Source organism: Prinia subflava, chromosome 27 (genome assembly GCF_021018805.1).
Source record: "Prinia subflava isolate CZ2003 ecotype Zambia chromosome 27, Cam_Psub_1.2, whole genome shotgun sequence".
In the NCBI taxonomy this organism is placed as follows: Eukaryota; Metazoa; Chordata; class Aves; order Passeriformes; family Cisticolidae; genus Prinia; species Prinia subflava.
The window spans coordinates 2,671,930-2,691,570 of NC_086273.1; the positions used below are offsets into that span (position 1 = coordinate 2,671,930).

Consider the following 19,641-nt stretch of genomic DNA (forward strand, 5'->3'; position numbering starts at 1 on the left):
AGGTGGTCAATAATAACCAAAACATGCTTGTACCCTTGTACCGGGGGCATTTCAGTAAAGTCTATTTGTATACTTTGGAATGGTCTTAAGGCCAACTCTCGGCCTCCATGCACATGTTTTCTCATCACCTTTTGGTTTACCTGCTGACACAGTAAACACCCATTTGTGATTGATTTTGCTATTCCATACACCCCTACACACAAATACTCTCTGAGAAAGTGATCACATAGTCCTTGCGTTCCCCAATGAGTCAATTCATGTAGTTCTGCTAGTGTTTTCCGGGCCACTGCTTTATTCAAAAATATTCGGCCATCTGGAGTCCGCCACTCTCCATGTGTCCCTTGTTGCAACTGTAATTTTTCAATAATTCTCTGTTCTTCTTTTGTATACATTGGCTGCTTTACCTCCTTGGGTAAGTCTCTTACATTTAAAATTTTTACAATCTCATTCGGGTCAGCAGCGACTTCTTTTGCTACTTGATCTGCCACCCGGTTTCCTTTCACATCCCACGCATCTCTCTTCTGATGTCCTTTCATGTGCACTACAGCAACCTCTTCTGGATTCATAAGCGATTCCAAAACAGATTTTACTACTTCCTGGTGTGCTAAGTCCTTTCCTTTCGAGGTTATATACCCTCTCTCTTCCCAAATCTTCCCAAAAGTGTGCACAATCCCAAATGCATAACGGGAGTCCGTGTATATTGTTCCTTTTTCTTGTGTTAGTAAGTCCAGTCCTCTCTTTAACGCCTGCACTTCACAGCATTGAGCCGACCATTTCGCTGGTAGCTTCCCCTTTTCTATGGTCTCGTACTTATCTTCTCCCAAATATTCTACTACTGCATAACCAGATAATCTCTTTCCTCCCACTACCTTCGATGATCCATCTACAAATAGTACTCGCCCATAGGGGGAGGGACATCTTCCAAATCATCCCTTATTTTTGTCTGCAGATTGATGACTTCTAAACAATTATGTTCTAGATCAGTCTCAGGCTCCCCTGAGAGGAATTGGGCTGGATTCAAGGTCTTAGAAGTAATTATCTCCAAGTCTTGGTTCATGAATATAATTTCATATTTCAAAATCCTAGAGTCCGTCAGCCATTGAGGCGCTCTCTGTGACAACACTGCTTTTAGATCATGGGGAGTATGCACTGTAATCTTCCCTTGCAGAGTCAACTTCTGTGCTTCTGTAATCAATGTAGCTGCTGCTGCTATTATCTGTATGCAATTTGGCCATCCTCGGGCTACTGGGTCTAGAAACTTAGACAGGTAAGCTACCGGTTTCCTTTTTCCTGCCCACGTTTGTGTCAGCACCCCGTATGCAATCCCTCCCTCGGTGTTGACAAACAGGTCAAACTCTTTCTTAAGATTTGGCAAGCTAAGTACCGGTGCGTTCGATAGTTTCTCTTTCAGTTTCACTAGTTGGGCCTCATCTCCTTCCGACCACTCTACTGGTTCTGATGACACTAACTTTTCATATAAAAACTTTACTGACTGGGAGTAGTCTTCTAACCATAATTTACAGTATCCAATTAGCCCTAGTAACTTTCTCACATCTCTCTTTGTCCTTGGTGCTTGAATAGACAAGATCCCGGCTATCCTTTCAGGACTCAGTTTCTTATAGCCCTCCCCCATTAGATGCCCCAGATACCTTACTTGTGGTTCGACAAATTGAACCTTGGACTTTGAGGCCTTCAGCCCCTTCTCTCCTAAGTAATTCAGCAGGTCTATACTTGCCCTTCTTACATTCTCCTTTTCTTTCCCTGATAACAATAGGTCATCTACATACTGTAATATTTGTACTCCTTCCTCACAACCAAATTGTTTTAATAATTCCTCCAGGGCTTGCCCAAATAAATTTGGTGAATCTGTAAACCCTTGGGGAAGGCGAGTCCATCTCAGCTGTTGTTTCCTTCCTGTCCTAGGATCCTCCCACTCGAACGTAAACCAGTCCCTGCTTACCTCTGCTAGCGGGCAGGCCCAAAAAGCATCTTTCAGATCAACAACCGTGAACCAAGCATGATCATGTGGGATCTTACTCAGTAACGTATATGGATTGTTTACTATGGGGTACTGCGACACAGCCTTCTTATTAATTTCCCGCAGGTCTTGCACCAGCCTGTACTGCCCTCCGGCTTTCTTTATGGCCAAAATTGGCGTATTATGGGGGGACACAAGGTTCTAAGATGTTTGCTTCCAACAACCGGTCTATCACCATCGCAAGTCCGTTCTTTGCTTCCATAGATAAGGGGTATTGTCTCACTCGAATAGGGGAAGTTACAGTCTGCATCTTGATCTCTATGGGCTGAATTTCTAAGCACCCATAGCTCCCCTCTACTGCCCACACCTTCGGGCTGATTTCTACTAAATCTCTTTCAGTGAGCTTCATCAACTTCACTACCATTCGTCCCCCTTCTGGTATAATCCCAATCCTTAACTTGACTTGTAAATCCCTCCCTAACAAGTTTCCCTCTACTTTTGGTAAATAAACAAATTCATTTAATACTTCCCTACTATTCCCTCTTGTTTCAACACCTTTCATTACTGGTGCCAAAAATGGCTCCCCTTCTGCACCCAAAACACTACATAAATCTTTCCCTAACTTTACTCCCTTTGGAATGATACACAAACTAGATTTGTCTGCACCAGTATCAACTACGAATTCCACTTCCTCCCTATAAGGACCCACCTCTAATTTTACAATGGGCTCTTTGTGATGGTCCTCAGGGTCCCTTAGCGAAAAGAACCCATGACACCCCTAATCAGTACCATCATCATCTCCTCTTAATACCTTTTCCAAAAGGTCCTGTTCCTTAGCAATGGCAGCATCAAATGACTCTTTGTTACAATGCTTTCTTAGGTGCCCCACCTCGCCACAATAAAAACATTTCCTTCCTTCCCCAGGTCTCTGGGGTGTCTCCCATGGAGCCAGGTCTCCCTTTCTCCCTTTTCCTTGTGACCCACTTCCGTTCGGCTTCCTCGGCATCACTGGATTTCCCTTTGCACTCTCTCTGGCAACCGCAACCATCACTTTCGCCTTACTTTTAGCTTTCTCTTCATCTCTCCTCAAGTAGACTCATAGAGCCTCTTTCAACAACTCATTAATTTCCTTCTCTTGCCAGTCTTCCATTTTCTCTATCTTCCTTCTAATATCGGGCCAAGACTTTGTCACAAATTGCACTTTTAACAATGTCTGCCCTTCTAAGCTGTCGGGGTCTAAGTTAGAATATTGTTGAAAATTCTGCCGCAATCTACTCAGCCAGGCTGAGGGAGTCTCCTCTTTCTCCTGGGCTCCATCAAATGCCAGCTTGGTGTTGCTACTGCGGGGCACCGCTTCTTTAATTCCCTTTATAATCAGAGTTCTATAGTCATCCATATTCCTCCTGTCTCTTTCCTCATTGGGGTCCCACCCCGGATTTGTCAGAGGTAGTTTGTGATCCCCTGGGGGTCCCATCCGGTTATCCCTTTCCCAGGCTCTTATCCCTGCCACTCTTATTAGTCTTACTTCCTCTGGGTCAAAAATAATTCCTAGAATTGAATTCATCTCCTCCCATGTGTATATATTAGGCCCCAGAAACTGATCCACCTGTTTTGATACCCCAACCGGGTCTTCAACTAAATTCTTAAGCTCCTTCTTGAAGCTCCTTACTTCAGATGCCGTTAGAGGCGCGTTCACGAATCCCACTCCCCCGATCATTCCTCCCATCGGAACTTCTCTCAGGGGAAAGAGCTTCACCTTTGATCGGGTATTCTTTGATGGACCTCCCTGGTAATCCTCTGCTTGTGGGGTATTGACCTGAACTCCATTCTGCTGACTACATGAGAAGGCACTGGTACTATTCAGTGAATCTACCCCCCATTTCACGGGAGGCGTCGGTACCTCTGAGGGGGCTGGTGTCCCCTGCGAGGCTTGATGTGCTCCGACAGGGTAAGGAGAATTTATCCCAGGGGATACAGACAGTGGTACAGTCACCAGGGAACCAGATTGAGTCGGGGACCGTGTTGACAGGGAAAGTCCAGGTTGAATGGTGGGAGGTAGAGATGATAGAGACATTGGTTGAGTCACAGGGGGCAAAAATGGGGAGGACCCAAGTTGGGTTGGAGTAGGTAAGGACAGATGAGGCATAGGTTGGGTCTGGGGATTGTTTGAAACAGGCACGGGTAGGGTTGAAGGTGTCAGGGGTGGAGGGAGGGGCGGGGATGAAATGGGTGTCAATGGTGGAAGAGAGGACGAAGAAGGGGAAAGTACAGGTTGAGTCAGGATTGATGCAGGCAAAGAGGATGGGGGTTGAGTCAGTTGTGGATTCGGATAACTCGGGGGAGGTAAATAATCTAGGGGGTCCCATTTGGGTACCTTCGGTTCTGCCTCCTTGCCATCTCTATCTTCCTCCATCTCTTTTAACTTACAAATTTTTACTTCTTTTTCTTTTGTCATGGCCTTCTCCCAACCGATAACATACTGCAATTGTTCGGCATCGACGTACTTTTGTGACTCTAGATGCTGTCTCAACTGAGTACACATCCACCTGTCTCTTGTTCCGCACCACGGCCATCCCCCTATCAGGTCTAACGTCGGCCACACTTCCATGCAATAATTCACCATCTTTCTCTTATCTAACTCCTTTAAGTCCTCACAACTTTTCCACTTATCCAACAACTGCCCTAATGGGCTCCCTGGCGGGATGCTCCTCGGTTCATGTTCTCTGTGTTCCTCTCGGTTTTTCTTACCACTCACGCACGCACCCATCCTTGCGAGCCTAAAACAAAAAGGATGGAATACGGAGCCCTTACTCAAACTAAACTTGTATTTCCGGGCAACTAAATAGTTACGACTCTCTTATAACGAAAACTCCTTAAGGTGCCTCTACACGAACGGAGAATTAATGACAGGCAACTAAAATCTGTAATTCCCACTCTTTCCTCAATACTGAAAGTAGACTGTTAGCCTATAGTCTCACCACCTCTGGTACACCAGAGATGGTCTGTTGACCTCAGGCTTCACTCCTCCCAGTACCAGCACTCTCTCTTCAATGCCCTCCTAGCATCGATGGGCTACCTAACGAGAGTCCCCTATCTCACCTCTCTCCGGTACCCTCTCTTTCTCTCCTATACTACAGCCGCCCTGTTCACCCAGTGTCCACGGCTCCTCCAGGCGCTCAGAGTGTGCCTAGCGGTTCAGCCAGCGGCTTGTAGTATAGTGGGCAATACACACACTCCAGAGCCCTAACCCTATAGACTTCTTGCCCCTGAAGCCTCCACTCTCACTCTCACAGTGGCCCCCTGTGCCACTGTCTCTCTCACTCCGACACTCTAGGCTTTGCCTCTCTCACTCCGCGGTCTCTCGCAAACCGCTGACGTCCACAAGGCACTGTGCGCCCCTCTGAGTCGCCTCTCAGTCACTTTACTCATTCACAGCCCCTGGCTGCCAGTCCTCTCCCTAGGACTGTCCTCACTCATACCACAGTGTATCGCCTCTTTGTGATACACTGCCTCTTCCACTCACAGTGGCTCCTGACGGCCACCCCTTTCACATCCGTCTCACCCTTACTGCAAACCTAGACTAGTGTCCTCTCTCTCGCTTTCTGCCACTAGCCGGTCCACTCCAGGCAGCCCCGTCTGGGCTAGTATCCGTCACTGCTAGCGCAGCACACACCTCTCTATCACTCCTGGGCACCCCGTGTGCCTAGGGCCACCCAGTTGCCTGACCACTACGGTGGTGGGGGTCAGCTCCTCTTGGGCGTGTCACTCTCTCCTAGTTACTTCCCCTACACGCTCGAGGGGGGGGAACCTACCATTCCCCTTGGAGGCGCCTCTCTCATCCAATCCACATTCGCTTCCCCACGGTCGCGGCCGGCCCCCTCGCAGGAGTCCGGAAACGCGCTACTGGCGGGTCCGCACTCGCTTGGGGAGTCCGGCTGCCGGCCCCCTCTCACGCACACACCACTCGCTCGCCCCCACTCCCGCCACCGAGGGGGTCTTACCCTTCCTCGGCGCTTCGCTGCGTTGTCTCCTCCCGCTGCCCTCGGCGCGCTGGTCCTCATTGCTCTGGTCTCCGGCGCGTTGATCTTCGCCGCTCCGCCGCGCTGGTCTCCGCCGCGCTGGTCCCACGTCGTCCGGATCGCGCTGGTCCCCCGAAGGTCCGAAGAGGTCCGCTGTCCCTCGTCGTCCCTCGGTGGGCGTGGCGATCCCGGACAAGTCCCCAATTTGTTAGGAATGGGCAAGGAGACCTTCTGCTCCAGTTAAAGCGCCTTTATTGATCAGCTCTTTTAGCGGGGAGGGGGCTCGGGGGCTGCGCACACCGCCACTGCTCCTACGGAGTCAACGCCGCGAAGGAGGAGTCTCTCGGATCCGCTGCCTGGGCCGCAGAGCCGGGGCTTCGGTCCTCGCGAGAGTGCGCGGAAGCCTGGCTGTAGCTCGCCTGGTCTAGGGGTGTCTCCTTGGTCGAGCGTAGTCCAGGTGAGGGCGAGGAAGGAAGTGGCTCCTATTGGCAGCTGGGCGTTCTTCCTGGCTTGGAGGTACTCCCTGCGGGTCCTTACTCGGCCCTGGTCAGCTGTCCAGGAGGCTTGTTCGCCTCTACTGGACTCTGGCTCGAGCAGGGTCTTCCGGGAGCTGTCAAGTTTTTACATTCTGGGTGGAGCCAGCAGCTGCATGACAGTCTAGGAGGTGTGAAGTTGCCATGGGAACAGAGTATCAGCAGCGAGGGTGGAGTCTACTTGGGGAGCAGCGGGGCAGCACAGGAAGGGCACAGCAGGGAGACAGGAACTGGGGTCACAGAACTGGGATTTCAACTTGTGCTGTGAAACAACAACTTAGAACAGACTGGTTATCACAGGTAAGTGAAATACAATCTTAACAATTTCAACCTTTATTTTTCTGTTAGAGGGAACATTCACTTCACCAATGGCTCCTGGCCTGGATCAGGAATGGTGTGGGCAGCAGGAGCAGAGCAGGGATTCTTCCCCTGTGCTGTGCACTGGTGAGGCTGCACCTCGAGTGCTGTGTCCAGTTCTGGGCCCCCAATTTAGGAAGGACATGGAGAGGCTGCAGCGTGTCCAGAGAAGGGCAACAAGGCTGGTGAGGGGTGTGGAACACAAGTCCTGTGAGGAGTGGCTGAGAGAGCTGGGGTTGTTTATCCTGGAGAAAAGAAGGCTCAGGGGAGACAAGGTGGTGTCAGGGCACAGGTTGGACTTGATGATCTCCAAGGTCTTTTCCATCCTTGCTGATTCTGTGATTCTCTGAAACCACCCTTGGAGCAGTTGCAGGATGAGCCCTGGGCCTCCTCTTGAGAAGGTGCAGCAGCCCAGGTCCCTCAGCTTCTCCTCACAGCCCCAAAGCCCATCCTGTCAGTCCTGCAGAGCCTCTGCAGCCCCTCCTCACTGCCCAGAGCAGGGAGCCCCACAGGCAGACACAGCAGGGCAGATGTGCCCCCCTGGCCTGTGGTGCCTCTGGCAAGGGAGCAGCAGGAGGCCCTGCAGGAGCCTGCAGACAATTCCTGAAGCACTTGGAGGATGATCCTGCTCTCCAAGGGACATTCCCGTGGTGTGATGCTGTTTGCCCCCAGCCTTTCCACGGCCAGCCTGGGGCTGCTGACGGGGCTTTTCTGTGCTGAGCATTGGCCTGGCCGTGTTGTGGAGAGAGCCTGGGCAAGGAGCCTGCAGCCCCCAGGCCCTGGCCTGAGGCGTCAGCGCTGCCCCAGCAGTGCCCATGGCCTGTCCCTGCTGCAGCCCCGGCACTGCCACCCCCAGCCCTGTGCCCGGCCCCGAGAGCACTCAGGCCCTACAGCAACAGCAGGGCCAGGAGGGCAGCGGGGCAGGGCCACGGCAGCAGCACTGGCAACACCAAGTGCTGCTGCTGCTGGGCACAGCTGCTGTGCCAGCACTGATCTGCCCCAGCTCTGCACACAGACATTGCTGCTGCAGCCACAAAGAAGGGAACAAAAGGGGGATCTCCAGTGAAAACTCTGCTGGGAGATCCTTTCGTTCACTTAAAGCTTCTGAGAGCACAGCTCGTCATTGACACAGTCTAGGGTGAGAGAAAATGAGGGGAATTATAAGACAGTAAAGGTCACAAACATTGGCCTTGTTTTGTGAACATCATTGAAAACTAAAACAAAGGAAACCCCTAAAAACCAAACCAACAAGTGCTAGAAAGATGACTTTTATTAGAAGTGATTTCAAGAAACAGGCCAGCAGTTTAGTGTTAATTAAATGGTCCAGTGATCAGTGTCCACACTGCAGCCTTGAGCTCCTGGTTCCTCAGGCTGTAGATGAGGGGGTTCAGGGCTGGAGGCACCACTGAGTACAGAACTGACACTGACAGATCCAGGGATGGAGAGGAGATGGAGGGAGGTTTCAGGTGGGCAAATGTGCCAGTGCTGAGGAACAGGGAGACCACAGCCAGGTGAGGGAGGCAGGTGGAAAAGGCTTTGTGCCGTCCCTGCTCAGAGGGGATCCTCAGCACAGCCCTCAAGATCTGCACATAGGAGAAAACAATGAACACAAAACAGCCAAAATATAGAATAACACTTAGCACAATGAGCCCAAGTTCCCTGAGCCTGGAGTGTGAGCAGGAGAGCTTGAGGATGTGTGGGATTTCACAGAAGAACTGGCCCAGGGCATTGCCATGGCACAGGGGCAGGGAAAATGTATTGGCTGTCAGCAGCAGGGCATTGAGAAAGGCACTGGCCCAGGCAGCTGCTGCCATGTGGGCACAAGTTCTGCTGCCCAGGAGGGTCCCGTAGTGCAGGGGGTTGCAGATGGACACGTAGCGGTCGTAGCACATCACAGTCAGGAGGCAATACTCTGCTGACATAAAAAATGCATACAAAAAGAGCTGTGCAGCACATCCTTCATAGGAGATGTTGCTGGTGTCCCAGAGGGAATTGTGCATGGCTTTGGGCACAGTGGTGAGGATGGAGCCCAGGTCGCTGAGGGCCAGGTTGAGCAGGAAGAAGAACATGGGGCTGTGCAGGAGGTGGCCGCAGGCTACGGTGCTGATGATGAGGCCGTTGGCCAGGAGGGCAGCCAGGGAGATGGCCAGGAAGAGGCAGAAGTGCAGGAGCTGCAGCTGCCGCGTGTGTGCCAATGGCAGCAGGAGGAAGTGGCTGATGGAGCTGCTGTTAGACATTTCTTCACTCTGGCCATGGAGTCCTGTTGAAGGTGGAGACAGTGACAAGTCAGTGGAGACATTACTGAACAATGCCCAAGCCCTTTCTCTCAGCCCTGCCCTTACCACTCTGTGCCACCCAATTTTCCTTTTCTCAGAGCCCTTCCTTCAGCCCCGTGCCTGGAGCTCTGCTGGGATCTGGCCCCATTGCTGTGACGAGCAGGGCTCTGCCCATGGACACCGAGGGGTCAGCTCTGCTCTGCAGCAGTGGGGTCATGGGAACAGGGACAGGGGCCAGTCCTGGGGTTGGATTTAATCAGCCCAACCTGCTCCAGAGAGCATCCCCTGTCCAAGGGATAAGGAATGTGATGGCCAAAGGAACTTTGAGAGGTTCTCTCTGATCTCCCTGCGGTGCCCAGGGAGATCAGAGAGAACTGCTCAGCGCAAGAGCATTGGCTGGAACTCAGTGAAGAGTGAGGGGAGCTGCTGTGTCCCTCCATCTGTCCCCAGCTGCCATTTCTGAGATCCAGGGCAGTCTCTGTGTTCCCCTGAAAATCAGGCTGACACAGCTGAGAGCAGAGGGACACACAGCAGAGCAAAGTGGCTCAGCCTTTCTCAGAGTCTCAGCCCCACTCCTGGCCAACGGCACTCCTGTCCCCCAGTGTCCCCTGGAGGCAGCTCACAGCTTGGATGGCATCCCCAGGACACACCAGGGCTACTGTCCATGGCACTGCTGGAGGAGAGCTGGCTCATTCCCAGCCTGCCAGCCTGCCCTGCCCATAACTCCCCGGGGCAGAGGGAGCTGGGACACCCCATTGCTGTGCTCAGCCTGCACAGGAGGAGCCCCAGGGCTGGGCCTGAGCCTGCAGCTGGAACTGCCATTCCCAGAGAGCCCCTCAGCAATGCCAGGAGCACCTGGGCAAGGCAAGGAGAGAGAGGCAGGCCCTGAGGAAAAGCCTTTCCCTGGCCAGCCCTGCACAGCCCCTGCCAGGCAGCAGCAGTGCAGGACAGTGGCCCTCAGGCCCTGGTCAGCAGGGAATGGGCACATGGCAGGAGAGATGCCCTTCATCTCTGCTGCTGCTCTGCCGGCCCAGGAGGGCACTGAGGGCCCCGAGCCCCCGGGCTGAGGGCTGTGCTGGCTGGGAGGGGAGAGCAGAGCTGTGCTGCTCAGGGAAGTGTCTGCCCTGCAGGGCAGGGCCGGCAGGTGCCACATGTCCCCTGCAGCAGGGCTTCCCTCAGCACTGCCTCCCTCCCTCCCTGCCCAGGGCTCTGCTGCTGGAGCTGTCCCAGCCTGAGCTGTTCCTGTGGCCCCGGGCTCCTTCCCTGCCAGTGCTGCCAGAGCCCAGCCCAGCCCTGGCCCAGCTCTGCCCTGCAGCTGCTCGGGGCTGCAGGGGTTAAAGAACAGCTCCCCCAGGCCTGGGCACCATGGAAAGGGGATGCTGGATGCATCTGGAGGCTGGGGAGGTGGAGGCACTTGGTGAATCCCAGGAATCCTCAGTGTGATGGTTTGAGAGCCTGAGTCCCCACTCTTCCCTGCACAGCTGAGTTCCTATTTCCACCAAGCTAAGCCAGGGAAAGTTGGGAGCACAGATTCAGGAAAGCAGTGACTCAAGCAGGAAATCCTGTCCTGATGTGCTCATGAAAAGTCTTCCCAGAAATGACCTGAGCATGAGCTGGAGCTCTGAGCAGCCCTGGCCCACACAGCACCCTCTCCACAGCAGCAGGACCTGCCCTGGCAGGAGTCACTCCTTGCACCCACAGCTCCCCACCAGCATCCATGGGAGTTCCCAGGCAGGCTGAGAGCTGCCCCTGGCATGTGGCAGATGCCCTGGGCTGGCCAAGAGCTCTCAGGGCTGCAGCACCTGCTCTGCACCACAGCCCTGGGCAGCCCTGGCTGCAGCCCCAGCTTCAGCCCCTGCAGCCGTCTCTGGCAGCAGGAGCCGTCCTGCCCTGTCCCTCTGACGGTGCCCAGGGCAGGCCCGCTCTGGAGCACATCCTCCCCCAAAGCAGCAAGGGCAGCAGAGCCATCCTTACAGTCACCTCAGTGCTGTCCTGGCTCAGCTTCAGGAGATCCCTGCAGACAGAGACTTACCCTGTCACAAGTGGGGAACATTTCTGCACGATGAAGCACAGAATTGTCCTTCCTGTTCCTTTCAGCCTCTGTCTGCTTCATTCCTCTCAAGTGCCAGCAGGCAGTGCCCTCAGCCCTGCTGGGCAGGAGAGGAGCTGCTCCTCTGGAGAAATGTCTTTTTAAAGCTCTTCTTGGTTGCCAGGAACTCCCTGTGCGCCAGGAACCCATCCCAGCTCAGCAGCACAGACACAGCACAAGGACTTTAATGAGTCTCTTGAGGTTTGGCATTGTTTACATCAGACTCAGTTCCTCAGAGAGTGTTCAACAGACTTCTCAAGAACACAGTCAGATTAAAAACTCCAAAATTTCTTAAAGATTTATTGAGTCCCACTGAGAAAGTGTTTCCAGATAAGTTAAATCAAAAAACTGGTGGCAGTGATGACAGGTGGGTTAGGCTGCTGAGCAGGGACAAGGAGGCAATGAGGCCCCAGGCCTGCAAGGGTCACTTGTCCCCTCCTGATGCCTCAGGCCCAGGGCCAGCAGCCATGGCCCAAGTGCTGCAGGAGTTGGCTGTGTCAGGGCCTTTCAGCTGCTGCCCATGCCTGTGCCCTGTGCAGCCCAGGCTGTGCTACGGTGTCCATGCCCTGCGCCTCTGTCCCTGCAGGCTGTCGTCATCCCCCGGCTGCCCCACCTGGCTGGGCCCTTCCTTTGCTGACAGCTCTGCGTCCTGCCTGCCTCTGCCTGGGCACACAGAGCCTTGGCCTTGAAACCAAAAGAGTTAATTCCATTTTTACTTTTCCTGTGAACTTTTAGCACAGGAACAAGGCATGCAGGGCCTGCTTTCTCAGCGAGGACGGTTAGAAGAGGACATCTGGCTCAAGGGTGCAGTGATAGAGACAACAAGGAGTGAATCTGGGACGTTCAGGTGGGTTTTATGGAAATGACTAAATTGTAATACACATTTAGCAACGGTATAAAAGCAATACATGTGTAGAATCATGTGTTCACATAAGATTAGGAGTTATCCCATGTTGGACCTCAGGCCTGTATAAAGGAGGCCCTCTGAAACACCAAATGAGTGTTAAGGAGCCTTATTCTGATATTTTGGCCATTTGGTGACAGCAGAGGCTCACAGAACCAAGGAGTCAGCTGTGACACTCTGGAACCCCATGGAACAAAGGCTCCATTGTGCTGCAGTGGAACCCCCTGGAACCAAAGGTCCATTGTATCAGAGCAGGGCCTCCTGAACCAAGGAGAGCATTGCTGACAGTGTGGAACTCATGGAACCATGGGGTCACTGTGATGGTGTGGGGCTGCCAATGGAACCAATGGCCCAGTGTGACACTGCAGAACCTTCTGGAATCAAGGTAATCCTGTTATGCCAGGGAACCTCATGGAACAAAGGATCCATGTAGAGGAATTTTTAGAAGAGCGAGGTCAGGATTTATTGATAGGGGGTTTGAACAATCCCTGATACCAGGGAACAGTATGAGAGTCTGCACTGTTCCTGTGCTGGTCTTGTAGGCCCTGAATTAATAAGAAAGTAGCAATTGTAATAATTTAGTGTGCCTTCTCGCAGATGCTTCCTCACAGATGCTGAAGGTGTGTAACAACTTGTTAGGCCTTCTCATGGATGTAGAAGACAGAATGCTATTCATAATGTAGAACAAAAGGTAAACTATAGGCCAAAAAACATGGCCCAATGAACAATCATTTAATGTCTATGTATATGTACTTTTAGCCAGTCACCAACTGTTTAGCTGTGCTTGCTTTCCTGTCTGTAACCTGATAAAAGTGGAATAGAAGGAATAAACGGAGAGATCAAACCTAATCATATTGATGCCTGTTTGATACTCTGCTCCTTTCTCGCAACAGATCCATGGTGACCCTGCAGAACTCAGAGCATTGCTGACAGTGCGAAAGGTCATGGAACCAGAACTCCATTGTGACCCTGCAGGGCCTCAGGGAACCAAGGGTCCAGTGTGGCTCTGTTGGGCTTCACAGAACCAAGGAGACCATTTTGACACTATGGGGGCCCATGTAACCACCTGCCACTGTGACACAGCGGGGCCACAGGGAGCCAAGGGGCCACTGAGACCTTGAGGTACCTCATGGAACCAAAGGTCCATTGTGACACTGTGGGGCCCTGTGGGACCAATGGGATCACAGTGACACTGTGGTGTCACTCCATGGAACAAAGGGGCCATTCTGATTCTGCTTTGCCTCACGGAACCAAGGGACCACTATGACACTGCAGGGCCTTGTATAACCAAGGGGCCATTGTAGCACAGCATGGAATCAAGGGGACCAGAGTGACACTGTGGGGCTCCAGGGGACAAAGTGGCCATACTGACACCATGGAACCAAGGAGAGCTTTGTTACACTGCAGGGCATCATGGAACCAAGGAGGCCCTTGTGACACTGTGGGGCCTCATGGAATCAAGGGCACCATAGTGACACTGTGGGGCTCCAAGGGACCAAGGGGACATTCTTATAGTGCAGAACCAAGGAGTCCATTGCAACACTATGGGGCATCATGGAACCACAGGTCCATTTTGGCACAGCATGGCCACATGAAACCACAGAGGCCATTTTTGCACTTGGATGCCTTGTGAAACCAAAGGGCCACTGTGGCACTTTGTGTCCCCATGGAACCAAGGAGTCCATGGTTACACTGTGAGGCTGTGTTGGGCCAAAGGGCAATTGTGGCACTGTGAGGAACCATGGAACCAAGGAGACAAATGTGACACTACAGGGCCCCATGGAACGAAGGATTCATGGAACAGTGTGGGACTCATGGAATCAAATGTCAGTTGTGATCATGCAGGGCCTCATGGAATGCTGGAGACCATTGTGACACTTCAAGGCCTCATTGCACCATGAGTCCATTGTGACACTGGGGTACCAAGGAGACCCCTGGGACACTGCACGGCCTCATGGAAACAAGGGGGGACCATTGTGACACTGTGGAGCCCCATGGAAACAAAGGCCAGTGTGACACAGTGGGGTACCATGGATCCGTGAAGACAATCATGGCATTGCAAGGCCCCAGGGAATCATGGAGACCATGGTGACACTGCAGGGCCCCACAGAGCCAAAGGGCCACTGTGACCCTGCAGGGCCTCATGGAACCAAGGGGCCATGGTGACACCTCAGAAGCAAGGAGAACATTGTGACCCTGCAGGGCCTCATGGAACCAAGGGGAGATGGAACAGATCTGGCTGGTTTGGCCTCCTAGGGGCCACCTGACAGGTCCAGCTGATCCTGGAATGCTGAGGGCTGCCTCTCATCAGCCCCTGGAGCACTGGGGCTCTGTGTTTTCCTTTCTGTGGAAAAGAACAATCCGTCTATCCAGGTGCCCACAGCTAAAGTTGATAGTTGCCCTGCAAAATTCCCTATATGAGAGGATTTTCCCATACAAAAGCTGCCAGCATAGAGAGCTCAGGCTGGCCTTGGCCTCTGGTGGTCACCTCTCATCTCAAGGAAGCCCTGAGGAAAGGATTGGAACAGCTTTATAACATCAATGATTCTCATCCTCTCCTATGCTGTTCTGACCACATGCGTCTCTTTTTTCCTTTTTGTGTTTTGTAATATGTGTTGAAATGTAATTCGTGCTAAATATTAAAACTACAGCATTCTCTACAAAAGCCAGGTGACAGGGAAGCGATGTGCACCAAATTATTCAGGTTCCAGAGATGATGGCTGTCTCCAGAAATGCGTGTCTCAGAGGATTATTGGTCTAGTGAAACCCCTGCGATGTGCATTCGATACGTATCCACGATGAGATAATATTTGTCCCCAGAAGAAATGTATTCCAAAAGATTTTCATATGAATTATTCACCCAATTCCAGGAAAACTTTTGTCCTATGCAGCGGAAAGAAAGAAAACGACATTAATATGCTAAAAAGTATAGGGACAACTCCAGACTCCATTATCCCGCAGAGCTTGGAAAATGTATAAGAAGAAACTCTGCAAAAGCAGCATCGAAGAACCACGGAGAATTTGGTGTGATAGAGGCCGAATTCAAGTTCCCCCAGTTCCAACTGTCGGGCTCAGTGCCGATTTGCTTGTGGCTTTTTCCAAAAATTATACTTTAATTATTCAAAAAATTCCTTTAATTACAAAATTAGCTGATTCATTTTTAACAGTATTATACATGAAATTTTTTTTTCAGCTGAAAATCCTTTTTTATCAATATTATTTTTTTTAGTCTTCAGGTATTATCTGACACAAAACACCTCCTGTACATACGGATCCAGGTCACTGTAGAAGCAAACACAAACAAGAATCCAGCAGGAATTCTTGGTCTCTGCTCCCATCTGTCCCATCCCCTCTGCAGCTGGAGGTGCAGCCCCAGCACTTGGAGGGCTCCAGGGCTCACAAGCTCAGCTCCCACACACACAACTTGTGCACCCTGGGGTGCTTTTCTTGGCCCCTGCATGCTCACCCAGGCTGAGATGGACACCGATGGTTTCTCTGGAGGCTCTCCCAGCCCAGCCCAGCTCCCTGCAAGCTCTGCCAGCTGCCCTGAGCTCTGGGCAGCACCAAGGGCCTCTCCCCAGCACAGCCCAGCCGGCTCTGGCCCCACAGCTCTGCTCAGGCCAGGCTGCTCTGGGCAGGGCCCCACAGCCTCAGCCCCTGGCAAGGGCACAGCAGCAGCTGCAGCTCACACAGGACTCAGCCCCAGCCATGGGCAAGGGGCCTGGTCAAAGGAAAAGGAGGCTCCCTGTGTGCCCTGCTCTCCTCTGCACGAGATGCTGAGAGCTCTGCAGCCCCTGCTGCCATCCCATCTGCCCAGGCCAGCACAAGAGCCCCGGCCTTGTGGCCCTCAGGAGCTGCTCCTGCTGCAGGCCCAGGGCCCTGCCCAAAGCTGGGGCAGCCACAAAGCTGTGCCCATTCCTGGTCATTGCTGCCCTGAGGAGGATGGACCCTCAGCCACTGGGAGGGTGGGGATGAATTTGACTTTTGCAGAGGCCTCTTCTTCCTAGAGCTCTTCAGATGAGAACTTTGTTGTCAAATGCTCATTAACATTTGTTCAAAACAAACAAGACAAGCCCCCGGGAATAACTCAAGTTTTCAATTCTTCTGTGTTTAATTAGACAAATTTCAGAAGTTCAGAAAACTTCTCAAGAACTCAAAGTTAAATTGAAACATTGAAATTTCTTGAAGTTTTAATGGGTCCCACAGAGAAACAGGACTGAGAAAGTGTCCCCAGGTTCCAATGTGAGCAGAACACTGCGGGCAGTGATGACAGATATGGAAATCAAGACCCTTCATGGCTGACAATCAATCAGACTTTCTCCCTGACTATGACCATGGCTCTGCCTCTGGTCAGGTGCAGTACATTAGGAAGGTTTTATACTACAATTATGGAGGAAGATTTCCAGAGCTTCAAAGAAATACAAATTCCTGTTAGAAAGGGTCTGTTTTATTACTGTTCTCTTTGGAGCAGAGGTGATTGCAGCATTCTGTGATTGACATTGATCCAGGGTCTCTCCTCAGGAGGCCTGGCCTGCTCAGAGAAGCTGTGCCTTGAGGGCTGAGCCAGTGTGGACAACCTTGCTGCACATTGCCCAAGCCCATCCTGTGTGTCCTCCCTCACCTGGGACCTGCTTTGCTTGGAGAGCTGCCTGCACTCAGGAATAAAGAGGGTTTCTAATTTTTGAAGCAAATTAAATTCTCCTAATTTCCCCCAGTGCAAACAGACCCACTCCTCAAGTGTGTGCCAGCCCAAGGTGCCACCAAAGCCACTGCAGCCCTGCCCTGGGCCAGCTGTGAGGGTGGGTCATCATCCCAACCTGCACTGGGGCCTGCAAGGGGCTGTGCCCACGGACACTGCACTGACCCCACTGCTGGGTTTGGGGGCCACGGACACCGTGAGCAGTTCCAGGTTCCTTGGAAACACTGGGGAGGACTGGGACATACTGGGGAACACTGGGCACACTGTGGGAGACACTGGGCCATACTGGGAGTGACACTGGGGAGGACTGGGACAACCTGGGAACATGGGGAATGCTGAGGGGGAATCTGGGCGGACTGGGACGGACTGTGGGGGTACCCTGCGACATACTGGGAATGACACTGGGGGATACTGAGGCAAACTTGGGACACTGGGAACACATTGGGGAAGACTGGGGGACAATGGAGTGCACTACTGACGACACTGGGAGTAACTGGAAGGGAATGGGAATGAACTCAGGCAAATTGGGAGGCATTGGGGTGTACTGGGAGGGCCTGTACTGGAGGGGCACTGGAGGGGTTGTACTGGGCTATACTGGAGATTAACTGGGCTGTACTGGGAGGTACTGCAGGAGTTGAATGGGCTGTTCTCACCTCCGCCCATTCGCCGAGCCTTCTGCCAATCACCACTCGCAGCCAATCAGAGCCGGGGATCGGGACCGCGGAGGCGGTGCCTGCTGTCGGCGCCATCATTTTCTTTTTGCCTATAACTCCCGTCATGCCCCGCGCTCCACAGAACCCCGGTATCGCCCCCCGTGTGTCCATCAGTGTCCCCCAGACCCTCCAGGATCTGTAAGATCCCCTCAGCGCCAGTTCGTGACCCCCCAAAAGCGTCCCCAGATCCCCTGAATGCTCCAACCCCACAGATGCCCTTTAGAGCCGCTTCTGGGAATTCATCTCCTGTCATCCCCCGCGGCCTCAGAGCCCCTCATAACACAGTTCCGTGCCGAAAACTCATGCAGTGCCCCGCGCCCTAAAGAGCCCGGTTAGAGCTCCCCAAGCTCCCCCGAGTGCTCCCGAACCGTGTACATTCCCTGCTGAGGACCTGCACTCGCGGCTCGGACCCAAAAGTGTCCCCCAAGTGCCTTCCCCGATCCCCAAACGCCCTGTGCGAGCCACTTCCGGGACTACAGCTCCCAGCATGCTCCGCGGCGCCGGTAGAGCGCTCTTCCAGCCGTTACTTCATCTCCCAGCATGCCCCGCGCCCCTGAGAGCCATTGGCGCTGTGCTTTGAACTCCCGTGATGCTCCGCGGCCCCGTTCAACCGTGTCCTACCCGCGCCTACAACTCCCATCATGCCCCGCGCCCCAGAGCGCCCCCTCAGAGCCCCCCAAGTGCCCGCCCGGACCCCGAAGGGCCCCCAGATTCCCCTCCCTGACCTCCGAGTGCCCCCTGGAGCCCCAAGTGCTCCCCCGGACCCCGAATTGTCCGACAGAATCCCTAAGGGCCCCTCCAAGTGCCCACCCAACTGCTCAAAGTGGCCACTAGGCCTTCAAGTTCTCCCTAAATTCCTTCCCCAGAACCCAAACTGCCCCAAATGTTCCCTAGAAATGTGTCAATGGACCTTAAAATTCCCCTTTTACCCTGTCTGAGGTAATTATTAAAAAAATGACAAAAGGACAAAAAAATGGGACTAATTAGTATAAAGAAGGTGAAATGAATAGCCAAAAGTGGCCAAGTAAGTAATGAAGGGAATTGTGTTGCTTGAAACTAATGAGCATTTATTTTTTGGTTGCTAAAAATATATAGCTATGTTATTATAAATATAAACATTAGTTAAAAATACAGAATTCTTTAATTACAAATAACAAATCTGCTATTATATATTTTTTAATACTATTAAATTCTTTTTAAAAGAAAAATGCTTGGATTTTTAATGATTTGGGAGTTCAGTCCGAGGTAGGCCATGTCAGACATGGTGATGCTGGGGGTGAGGAACAGATTGTCCAAACAGAGTCAGCCTGCAAGGTGTTAGAAATGAGACTCTTGACACGGTCAATATATCTAGCAGCAATTCAGTTTAATTAATTAATTAGCATGGTAAAGTGTGAGCAAAGACAGCGCTGGGTACAGTGGAAGGATATTCCCTTCTGTCTGCACACCGATTGCTGGACTTCCTGGTGTTTTATTGGCTATATTCATACATATTCATAAGCTTTCTCAGCAGTTCCTATTTCCAATTTTTAACGTCATTATTCAATACCTATTGTGATCTATTTTAATTTTCAATATTCCAGGATGTACATCCAGGATATGTATCCAGGTAATGGGGTCCAGCTTCCAGATGTGGGGTCCAGCTTCTCTTTTCCAGGTCTATCAGTCTTTGATAGTCATGTTCAGTTTTCTTTTTTCAGGAACCATAAATCAGTGAGCTGAAGTCTTTTTTTCCGTATCCGGGATGTTTATTTTACCAGTCTGTGAGAAAGCCTTTTTACATTCTAAAACTACAGTTTAAAATTCTTTAATACAAAACAAGCTTCAGAAGTTATAATTCAAAGATGCTTATTACACAATAGCTTGAGATTTAAAATAGGAAATTGCAAGCAAAGTCTGTTCAAAAACCTTCTTCCATGCTTTCCTCGGTTGTTTATTAGAACTCATCTTTATAACTGTCCCATGGCCGTGTTCTACAATTACAATTACACAGATTCTTTTTATTTCCCTGACACAAACCCCAACTTTGTATTTAACAACTGAAGGAAGAAAAGGAGCTCCTGAGGGCTTTCT

General features: G+C 51.9%; 2 protein-coding genes across 2 annotated transcripts in view; one reads left to right on the forward strand and one right to left on the reverse strand.

Annotated features, from left to right (window-relative positions):
• LOC134562336 (zinc finger protein 664-like) overlaps window positions 1–19,641 on the forward strand; it is a 455,591-nt gene that overhangs the window by 291,925 nt on the left and 144,025 nt on the right.
• On the reverse strand, window positions 8,198–18,269 carry LOC134562279 (olfactory receptor 14A16-like). The gene is made up of 2 exons (XM_063419664.1): window positions 17,509–18,269; window positions 8,198–9,147 (listed from the first exon to the last, which is right to left on the reverse strand). The coding sequence occupies exons 1-2, from the start codon at window positions 17,516–17,518 to the stop codon at window positions 8,198–8,200; spliced, it is 960 nt and encodes a 319-aa protein (XP_063275734.1). The 5' UTR covers window positions 17,519–18,269.